General features: G+C 39.3%; 1 protein-coding gene across 1 annotated transcript; it reads right to left on the minus strand.

Annotated features, from left to right (window-relative positions):
* Positions 1–1,383: 1,383 nt before the first annotated feature.
* LOC129899994 (secreted RxLR effector protein 161-like) lies at positions 1,384–2,721 on the minus strand. Its single transcript, XM_055974981.1, has 2 exons — positions 2,404–2,721; positions 1,384–1,509 (listed from the first exon to the last, which is right to left on the minus strand). The coding sequence occupies exons 1-2, from the start codon at positions 2,719–2,721 to the stop codon at positions 1,384–1,386; spliced, it is 444 nt and encodes a 147-aa protein (XP_055830956.1).
* Positions 2,722–11,484: the final 8,763 nt, after the last annotated feature.

Below are 11,484 nucleotides of genomic sequence, written 5' to 3' on the forward strand. Positions count from 1 at the left end.
GAAACATACCAGGGACATCATTTGGCGAGTTCTCCTAATCTTGAGGATTACTCATGGCATATAAATGGTTTGTAGCCCCGCTCATACCAGAAGTAGCACCCCTCTGATTTCCTCGAATTGGTAGTGTTGGGGTAGAAGATTGGGATTTGCTGGCCCATATTGGACATTCTCTCTGAAAGTGACCCCCTTGACCACACTTATAGCATCCACTGGCGCCTTTGCGACACTTCCCTAAGTGGAGTTTTCCACAAGTACCGCATGGCGGTTCTCCTTTAGGACCTCGGGCCACACCTCTTTTCAACTGAGGATTTTGGACCTTGAAGTTCTGATTACCACGTGGCCTTAGGTTATACCTGTTACTAGACATAGGTGTCCTCACTGACAGCGGTGCACAACTCGAGGACCTTTTGAGAAAGGATAACTTGTTTTTATTCCCTTGCTCCTGTTGACGATGACTACATCCTACCACTTCAGTCTTTTTGCTCCTGGGTTTCTCCTTTTACTCCTCTACCCATTGAGCGCGTACCTTGGGATGAGTAATATGCTCGGTCTCCTCTGTCTGGAACTTGGTCTCTATTCCAGATTGTGAGAGGATGCTTGGAGAGAAAATCTTAGTGCTGACGGCCTCTCTCGGGCCCACTATGTATTTTGAAGGTATGGTCTGATAACACCGCGTAAACACACGAGTTAGAAGTGATTATACGGAGTTAAACTCTAAAGCAAGAAATAGAATACCAAAAGAAGGTCAACACTTCCTAATGTCATATAGCCTCCCCATTATGGATGTGGCGTTCTTCACACCAATAACAAGAACTCTACTAGACACGGATTCATAGACTACCTAGGACTCTTGAACGCTGTGCTCTGATACCATGTTTCTCATATCCCGATAGGGTACCCTAGACGTGACCGACACTTGAGGACCATTGCTGGTCCCCAAGCGAACAACTTGGTCCATTCACACACCCATTCAATATAAATCAACCAGCGGAAAGTTTAAAATAAAGAAATAATTTAGTGGGTAATCCAAATCAACGACCTAACTCAAGAAAGAAAGTCCATGAGCCAACAAATCAAACTCCGAGCCACTAAGGGCAATATAAGCACAAGCCAATAAGCAATGAATAAGGAGATTAACTAGAGAAACGGAAATATTCATTCATCACAACTAAGAGATAGTATTCAAAATATTATAAACTAACTGAAAAGTAAACCATTGTGATTAGTTCAAAAGGGGGAATGACACTAGATGAATAGGGACTTTTGGATGAGGGATTTGAGGATAAGAGACATCTGATCGGCATGACTTTCATAATGTAGAGGCAGTTTGTCCTTGAGACTGATGACTTGTGCTTCTAGACGAGTATTTTTTTCTTTGAGTGTTTAGAATTCAGAAGAACCTGGTCCTTCTGATTGTGCTGTAGTTAGCCATGCCTTAAACCTCGCAATCTCAGCATCTTTAGGACTTAAGAGTGCTGTCCTATTTTCCAACTTATGCTTTAACTGCTCCTGCTCGAACAATAATTCAGACATCTTGCTTACTTGCCCAGTTTTGCCCCACAACATATTCACATTTGGAAAGGATATTAAAGAGTATGATCAATGGGTTGATTAACTAAGGACAGGGAAGAAAGGTTTGAAAAAAAAGTTTCGTTGATCCGAAGAACCAGGCTTCTTTAACAAGAGCACAACAATTGAGTTTTTACATTTTGGACAATGGTTCAAGGTCAGATGGCTGATAAGTGCCAATAACAATGGTTTACACAAGCAGTTAATAGAGCAATATAAATAGTACTAACCTTGAGACTGGACTGGGTCCCTTTCTATAATTTTGTAAACAAATTTTCTTTCATTCCAGTTCTCCTTTTATTCAATAGTAATTCCTGTGAGTGTATACCTGTACAAGTACCTAATTGACTTTTCACAAATAAAGTACTACAAAGATTAAAGATACCTGCATCATGATCATAGTCAATCAGAATTGCAAACCTCATATATCGTGCAGATCAGTTTGGTTTTAAAAATCCTAGCTTCAGTCTGTTCTTTTTAAATTGATCCCTGTGTCTTTTTGAAAATGTCAGCAATTTGATTCTCAGTTTTGCAAAATTTCATAAAGATATGTCCCTTTTTAACATTATCTCTTAGAAAATGATGCCTAACATCTATGTGTTTTGTTCTCTTATCCTGTACTGGATTTTTACCATATTTAGAACGCTGGTGTTGTCACATAAGAGAGGAATTGTATGAGTGACAATCCCAAAATCTTCCAGTTGTTTCTTGATTCATAGTAGTTCTGCACAACATGATGCAACCATGATATATTCAACTTTAACTATTGATAGAGCAAACAAAATTTTATTTTTTAGTTCCCCAGGAGATAAGACATGAACCCAAGAAATGAACCATTCCTGATGTGCTTTTTCTGTCAACCTGAAACCTTACATAATCTTCATATGTATATCCCACTAAATCAAAAGAGTCTCCTGATGGGTAAAAAATGACCAGGTCCTCAGGCTTCTTTAGATATCTTAGAATTCTCTTGGCAGCTTTCAAATGTGATTTCTTTGGACAAGTTTGGAACTTTGCACACATACCAACGCTGAACACAATATCAGGCCTGCTAGTAGTTAGATATAGCAGGGAACCAATTATCCCTCTATACATAATCTCATTAATTCCAGGATCAGTTCCAGCATCATCCAATTTTAGATTGGTTCCCATGGGAGTATCAATAGGCCTTTGCATCCATCATATGAAACCTTTTTAGTAGTTCCTTGATGTACTTTTCTTGAAAAATAGACGTTCCAATTAGTGTTTGCTTGATCTGCAGTCCCAGAAAGAAGCTTAACTCTCCCATCATACTCATTTCAAACTCACTTCCCATAAGGTTTGCAAATTCTTCACAAAGAGATTCAGAAGTGGCTCCAAAGATAATGTCATCAACATATACTTGAACATTAAGCAATTTCTTACCTCTAGACTTCAAGAATAATGTGATATTAATTCTTCCTCTTTTGAAGCCATTTCCAAGAAAAAACGTTAATAGTCTCTCATACCATGCCCTAGGAGCCTGTTTCAGTCCATATAAAGCCTTGTCCAATTTGAGAACATGGTTTGAATGATCAACATCCTCAAATCCAGGAGGTTGTTTCAAAAAGACTTCTTCTTTTAGATAGACATTTAGAAAGACACTTTTTACATCCATTTGAAACAGTTAAAACTCCATAAAGGCTGCAAAGACAATAAGAATTCTAATTGCTTCATCCTTGCCGTAAGAGCAAATATCTCATCGTAATTTATTCCTTCTTCTTGATTATATTCCTGCACTACCAATCTTGACTTGTTATTTTTGTAATGACTCTTTTTCATCTGGTTTGTTCCTAAATACCTATCTTGTTCCTGGTTCTATCAGAATGTCTAGGAACTAGATGTCATACCTTGCTTCTTTTGAACTGATGTAATTCCTCTTGCAAAGAGTTCACCCAATCAGCATCTTTCAAAGCTTTCTTGATGTTCTTTGGATCAATAGTTGAAACAAATGCTGAGAGTGTCATTAGATTTCTTGTATTAGATCTAGTTTGTATTCCCTAATCTAATATAGAAATTAGATTATCAAGAGGATAAAACTTTTTGTGCTTCCACCCCATTTTGGATGTTAAGGGTTGAGTAGGTTGCTCAACTTCTTCATTCTTATTTTCCATATCCTCATTTTTAGTTCGAATAATATCATTCACCGGAGAGTTATCAAGGAGACCAGGTCCCTCTTCAGGTTCAATATCTTCATTTGTTCCTTCATCTTGTCCAGGTTCAGCCATATTAGTAATAGGGTTCACATCACTGGTGGTGACTTCATTGAAGGTATCTCTCTGAATTTGTATCTGTTCTTCCAATTCATCATCATCTCTGCTTGTAAGATCCTTGATTTCACCATTTTCATCAGAAATCACATGAACACTCTCTTCAATGCACAAAGTTCTTTTGTTATAGACCCTGTAAGCTTTGCTACAAGAGGAATATCCTACAAAAACTCCTTCATCACTTCTAGAAACAAACTTTTTGAGATCATCTTTCCATCATTCAATACAAAATATTTATAACCAAATGCTCTTAAATAGCTCAATTTGGGCTTCTTATTATTGAGAAGCTCATAGGGAGTTTTGTTCAAAAATGACCTTATTAAACATCTGTTAGTCACATAGCAGGCTATGTTAACAGCTTTTTCCTAGAAGTTTTTAGGAAGATTTGAGTCAATGAGCATGGTTCTAGCAGTGTCAACCAAAGTTTTGTTCTTTCTTTCAACTACACCATTTTTCTGAGGGGTGCTTGGAGCTGAGAAGTTGTGATGTATCTCATTTTTAGCACAGAGGTTACCAACTCTTACATTTTCAAACTCTGTCCCATGATTAGACCTAATTCCAACAATCTTGCAATTTAACTTTGTCTAAATCATCTCGACAAATATCAATAATACATCATAAGTTTCATTCTTAGACCTCAAAAACATCTTCCAGGTGTATCGAGAATAGTCATCCACTATCACCAGAATATATTTATTTCCTTCTCTACTTTGAATTTTCACAGGACCATATAAGTACATATTAATTAATTCTAGAGGTCTTGTGGCACTCACTTGTTTCTTGGATTTGAAAGAGGATTTGATTGTCTTTCCTTTGACACAGGTAGGGCTATTCACAGTTTTGGTTAAAACCAAAACCAAACAAAAAATTTAACCAAACCGAATAAAAAACTGACATTTGATTTGGTTTGGTTTGGTTTGGTTTTAAATTTGAAAAACCGATAATATTTGGTTTAGTTATGGTTATTATAAAAAATAACCGAATAAATAATCAAAACAAACCGATAATTATATACATAAAATTTATAATTATTTATATGTATAATATTATTTTTTCATAAATAATTAAAAATATTTTATACCTTTTAATTATTAATTTAATTTTGATCTACTTATTTTTAAGGCCCAACAATCCAAGCCCAACTCTCAAACCTGGGAGGATTTGGACGAGTTAGTGGGAGGTATACCACCTACTGAGAAGCTTTTCGTGGGAGGGGATTTCAATAGGCACATCGGGTCTATTTCAGGAGGGTATGATGATGTGCATGGAGGCTTTGGCTACGGGGTCAGAAATGTAGGAGGCCTTTCACTTTTGGAATTCGCAAGAGCTTTTGGGTTGGTCATAGCCAATTCGAGTTTTCCAAAGAAGGAAGACCACTTGGTAACATTCCATAGTTCGGTGGCTAAGACTCAGATAGACTTTTTACTCCTGAGGAAGGTCGATAGAGGTCTATGCAAAGACTGTAAGGTCATTCCGATAGACAACCTTACAACCCGACATAAGCTTTTGGTGATGGATTTAGGGATCAAGATGATGAGGAATAAGAGGGTCGGGGATGATTGATCTAGGATCAGATGGAGGAGTTTGACCACTGCAAATGCCCTAGAGATGGGAGAGAAGTTGAAGGCCATGGGGGCCTGGGATAGTAATGGGGATGCGACCAGTATGTGGGATAGGACGGCTAGTTGTATTAGGACTGTGGCAAGGAAAGTGTTGGGAGTCTCGACTGGTAGTCGTAGTCGGCATCGAGGAGACTGGTGGTGGAATGGAGAAATGCAAAAAAAGGTGGAAGCAAAGAAGATGGCGTACGCAAAGTTGATAGAAAGCACAGATGAGGTGGAGAAGTGGACGAATAGGGAACTTTATAAAATAGCGAGAAAGGAGGCGAAGTCAACGGTTTCGACGGCAAAAACAACAGCTTTTGAACGCCTTTATGCTGAACTAGAAGAGAAAGGTGGGGATAGAAAATTGTTCAGGCTAGCCAGGGCGCGGGAGAGAAGGGCACGCGATGTGGACCAAGTGAAGTGCATTAAGGACGAGCATGGAAAAGTATTGGTAGATGAGACCCTCATTAAACAGAGATGACAGTCCTATTTCCATAAACTCTTGAATGAGGAAGGGGACAAAGACTTTGTGTTGGGAGATTTAGAACATACAGAGAGGCGTTGCGATTTTGGGTATTGTAGGAGTATTAAGGTCGAGGAGGTTAAGAGTGTCGTTCGTAGGATGCGCTGGGGAAGAGCAACCGGACCTGACGAGATTCCTGGGGAATTTTGGAAGAGCACGAGTTCGGTAGGTTTGGAGTGGTTGACTAGGTTATTTAATGTCATCTTTAAAACGGCAACGATGCCCGAAGAATGGAGGTCGAGCATAATGATCCCTCTATACAAAAACAAAGTGGATATCCAGAGTTGTAACAACTATAGAGGTATTAAGCTACTAAGCCATACTATGAAACTGTGGGAAAGAGTGGTAGAGATGAGGGTGAGGAGAGACGTGTCTATTTCAGAGAACCAGTTTGGATTTATGCCGGGATGCTCAACTACAGAAGCCATCCATCTTATGAGGAGACTGGTGGAGCAGCATAGGGAGAGGAAGAGGGACTTGCATATGGTATTCATCGACCTAGAAAAGGCTTATGATAAAGTCCCAAGAGAAATACTATGGACATGTTTGGAGGCTAAAGGTGTACCTATGGCATACATTAGGGTGATCAAGGACATGTACGAGGGAGCCAAAACCAGGGTAAGGATAGTAGGAGGGGACTCATAGCACTTCCCAGTGGTGATGGGGTTGCATCAATGATCAGCTCTTAGTCCTTTTTTATTTGCCTTGGTGATAGATGGATTGACGCAACAAATTCAAGGTGCGGTGCCATGGTGTATGCTTTTCGCGGATGACATAGTCCTGATCGATGAGACTCGCCGCAGAGTTAACGCTAAGCTGGAGGATTGGAGACATACCTTGGAGTCTAAAGGGTTTAAGTTGAGTAGGACAAAGACAGAGTACTTAGAGTGCAAGTTCAGTGAGACACCTCAGGAGGTTGACGTTGAAGTTAGGCTTGGTGCTCAGGCCATCCAAAAGAGAAGTAGTTGCAAGTATCTTGGGTCTATCATGCAAGGCAGCGGGGAGATTGATGATGATGTCACACATCGTATTGGGGTAGGGTGGATGAAATGGAGGCTCGCTTCCTGAGTGCTATGTGACAAGAATGTGCCACCAAAACTTAAGGGCAAGTTCTACAAAGTGGTGGTTAGACCGGCTATGCTGTATGGGGCGGAGTGTTGGCCAGTTAAGACTTCTCACATTCAAAAGATGAAAGTTGCTGAGATGAGAATGCTGAGATGGATGTGTGGGCACACCAGGAGCGACAGGATTAGAAATGAGGCTATTCGGGACAAGGTAGGAGTGGCCTCGGTGGAAGACAAGATGCGGGAAATGCGACTGAGATGGTATGAACATGTGAAGAGGAGAGACACAGATGCCCCAGTGCGGAGGTGTGAGCCAAGGATGGTTACAGAAGAGGTAGGGGTAGGCCGAAGAAGTATTGGAGAGAGGGTATTAGACAGGACATGGCGCAGTTACAGCTTACGGAGGACATGACCTTAGATAGGAGGGTGTGGAGGACCCACATTAGGGTAGAAGGCTAGTTCATAGTCTCGTTATTCTTCTCTATTCATAGGTGTAGTAGTGCATTACGATCTCTTGCGCTTTGACTTCTGATTTCTGTTATTTCTGTTATTATTTATTACTTTCTATGCTTTGATTACTCAATTTTACCTGTGACGCTTTCATTATTTATTTAATCATTATTTGTTATTAGTATTTATTTATTTGTATTTATTTGTTATCTATTCGTTATTTGTTTGTTGTTTTTCTCATAAAGCTTTTAATTTTCTATTCTTATCTAACATTTTTTATGCATTTATGCTTTTACTGAGCCGAGGGTCTCCAGGAAACAGCCGTCCTACCTTGGTAGGAGTAAGGTCTACGTATATTCTACCCTCTCCAGACCCCATGTTGTGGGATTTCACTGGGTTGTTGTTGTTGTTGTTGTAATAAGCACTAAACAGTAGTCCAAGTCCAACAATCCAACCCCATTAGCCCAATTCTCAAGCCCAATTCTAAATCCTCAATTTTAAATCCTAAATTCCTAATTAATAAGAACTAAGCACTTAAGCAGCAGACATCAATATAAGGTAAAAGTTAAAACTTTATGTCACAACCCAAACCCGTAGGCCATGATGGGTGCCCGAACTGGACACTCGCGTATACCCCTGCTAACTATAAGTAAACATGTCTCCTATTTGAGTCATAGCATACCAACAGGCAAGACAATATATAAGCCGACAAGGCTATCATAACATATAGGCACAACCTTACACACATACATATACAACCCACATACATGTCTACAGACCTCTAAGAGTAAGAACAGTCACATAAGGCGGGACAGGGCCCCCGCCGTATCCATGAACAAATAAATGTATACATCGAGGGTTAATACCAAAACTAGGCTCCAGCATATTGGAGCGCTTCTAGACTGCTGAGTGGAACTCCTACGCTGACTGATTCTCCGAGTGTGTATCTGTACCTGCGGGCATGAACGCAGCCCCCGAAGAAAGGAGGGTAGTACGATATATGTACTAAGTATATAAAGCATAACTGGAAGCATATTTGAGATAAAGGGAGCCAGGGAGATAAATACGTCATGTAAGAAAACACTGTACGCATACCTTGTGAAACATAAGAACATGCATGCTCATAATATACAATATAGCCGGCTCTTTCAAGGGCTCGGTGAATCATAACTGTAGGACGATCATAGGTTCGGCGCCATCATCACCTTATCACATCACATCATCATTATATATATATACATATGTACCCGACCCTCTAGTGAGGGACTCGGTGAGTCATTCATGTCATTGCATTATCATTTCCTTATATAGCGTACCCGGCCCTTTAGTGAGGGACTCGATGGATAATGCAATAAACTGCGCACGATTACATAGACGACCCAGAAATCGGTGATAGAATGGTTACAATATACACGAGTAGAGTAGTGAGTAACCATATGCAATTTAAAACATTATCCAAGACTCAATGAAGTAGTAACGACGAATTGTCATTTGAAAATCAAGACGATAGTCATATCACTCATTCCTCAAATATTACTATTGATCATATCAAAAGAGCCTTAGAAATCATATGCATGAATCAAGATGATACAAAATAACTTATTAAAGTCAAGGACATTAACTACCGGAGAATCTCTTAGAAGAGAAATCATGAATCACCCTCAAGGCTCATATTAATCCTTACTTAATACTAAGCCATGCCGAAAGAAAGAAGGGACGACTTTACATACTCTCTTATTTTCTCTTATGGAGTCATCATATAGATACGTGCCGTGGAACATATGGACCGATCCTTAGATAATAACATATATCATACTTGCCCCATCACGGGACTCGGTACCATAAATATTTCATCATAACATCATAACTTATGTCAAAGACATATCAAGAGAGAAGAAGGATACCTTTACTTAATTATGCCAAAAACATGCCAAGAGAAGGAAGGAAGCTTCACATACTTATGCCAAAAACATGCCAAGAAAAAAAAGATAACTTCCCATACTTGCTACTCTCCATCGTATAGAAGCCTTGAGAGGCAATAACTCAACTAGTATAGGAATTCTACCATTGAGAAGTGAATAAGACTTATGAGTCATACTTGGAGTTCTATGAATGGAATTATCCCCACATTTCGTATATCAATCACTTAAGGCTAAGACATGCCAAAAGAGAAGAAGATAGCTTTACATACCTTTTTCGGGATTAATAGAAATCCGGCTTGCCTTGATACCTCCTTAACCTATTGACATGAAAGTAATACTAAGATTAATAGCCTTTCACTTTCCAATAGCCCACTCCACAAACAAATACTAATAGGAGTCATTTCCTTATCCATTACCCCTGACTAGTTTGTTACTAGTTTCGATGCTACGGAAAATCGGGCAGCATTTCCCTTACAACTTCAACATCCCCGAGATTTCAACTCGGCCACAATATCAAAAAACATACCAAAAACAACAACTAGCAGCATATTTACAATTAAATCACTTCAACCTTACACAATACAAGCTCCAAACAACTAGTTCCAAACTACGATACCAAAAATAGAGTTTCTAGTTTCCATTTTGCAAAACCTTTAATCGTACGAAGCGGGGGTCATGTGGCTGCAAACAGCAGCTCCAAAACCTCCTTTATAACACTTTTAGGCCCTGCAATAACCCACCACATGACCAGCAGCATCCCCCACCCGCACAACGCCTCATTTCGACTATAATTTAACTGTAACGATTTCAATTTAGATTGTTTCTACCGTCGAGCATTTCTACAATGTTCTTACACTTACAGCAGCATAAAAGATGTGTAATACACCGTATAACAACACCATAAACTTCAAATTAAAAGGAAAGACCTTACCTTTCCCGAAATTGGCCAAAACTCGCCAAAACTCACCTCGGAACTTCTCTAGACGCGCTGAAATTGCGTGGACTGCTTGCTGTCTATTTTGGGCTGCAACAAGCCATGATTTTATACTATCAATACCTTCATATCATCGTGGTACACCCTAGATAATTAATTCATGGAATAAAATCGAAGAACTCACTTTTTTTGTCTCCAAATCATGGCCTTCTCCCTCTCTAGTTTCTTCTCTTCTCTTCTTTCTTGTTCTAGAATATTTGGATGAAGTTGTACTGAAGGGATAAAGATGACTAAAAGTCATCAACATATATATATATATATATATATATATATATAGGATACTTTAAGGTGGAGACATGTCATCCCCTAAGTGGTGACACATGTCAAGCCCTAAGTGGTGACACTTGTCAAGCCCTCATTGGCCAACACACCCCTTTCCTCCAATAACGGGCTGACACGTGGCATGTGAGGGGTCCACCACCCTTGCTCCAGCTTTTGCCATGTGGCACTCTCTCATGTTGATACGTGGCACTCTTTTTTTCCCCTCGTGGGTTCGTAATCTCGTCTTCTTTTACGAATCTATGTAATTCTTGCTACGTAAGCTTGGTACGTACTCAAGTAGCTTAAGAATATAAGATTTTTAAGTTGGTAGCTTACGTAAATAAGTCGAGTCCCACGACTCATTATTCGGTCTCCAACTTCTTCCGGATTCTTATAACTTTATTTCCAATCTTACATGCCATGGGGTATCACATTCTCCCTTCTCAACTTTTCTTGAAAGTTCCATGGAATTGATGACTAAGTGGCCCTTTTATTCATTTATCATATGGATAAATTACATGGACTTGGGTCCTTCTTTATGGACCATGGCATGGTTGGGCCTTTCTTGTTTTCCTTTTTTTTTCCCAAGCCCAATCACTTAGTTCCTATTTTTTTGTAATTCATGAAACATTTTTTTGAAATTCTAATTTTGCCCTTAGCCTCTTCCAATATTTCCAAATTCCAAAATTTTCATAACCAACTTATGTGTAAAACAAGGTCAAGACATAGCATGGTCCTTAACTCGTTACAATTATCCCAAAATGTCCAAATGCACAAAATATGGGTTATAACACTTTAATACCCTAGTA

Source organism: Solanum dulcamara, chromosome 8, assembly GCF_947179165.1.
Source record: "Solanum dulcamara chromosome 8, daSolDulc1.2, whole genome shotgun sequence".
Lineage (NCBI taxonomy): Eukaryota > Viridiplantae > Streptophyta > Magnoliopsida > Solanales > Solanaceae > Solanum > Solanum dulcamara.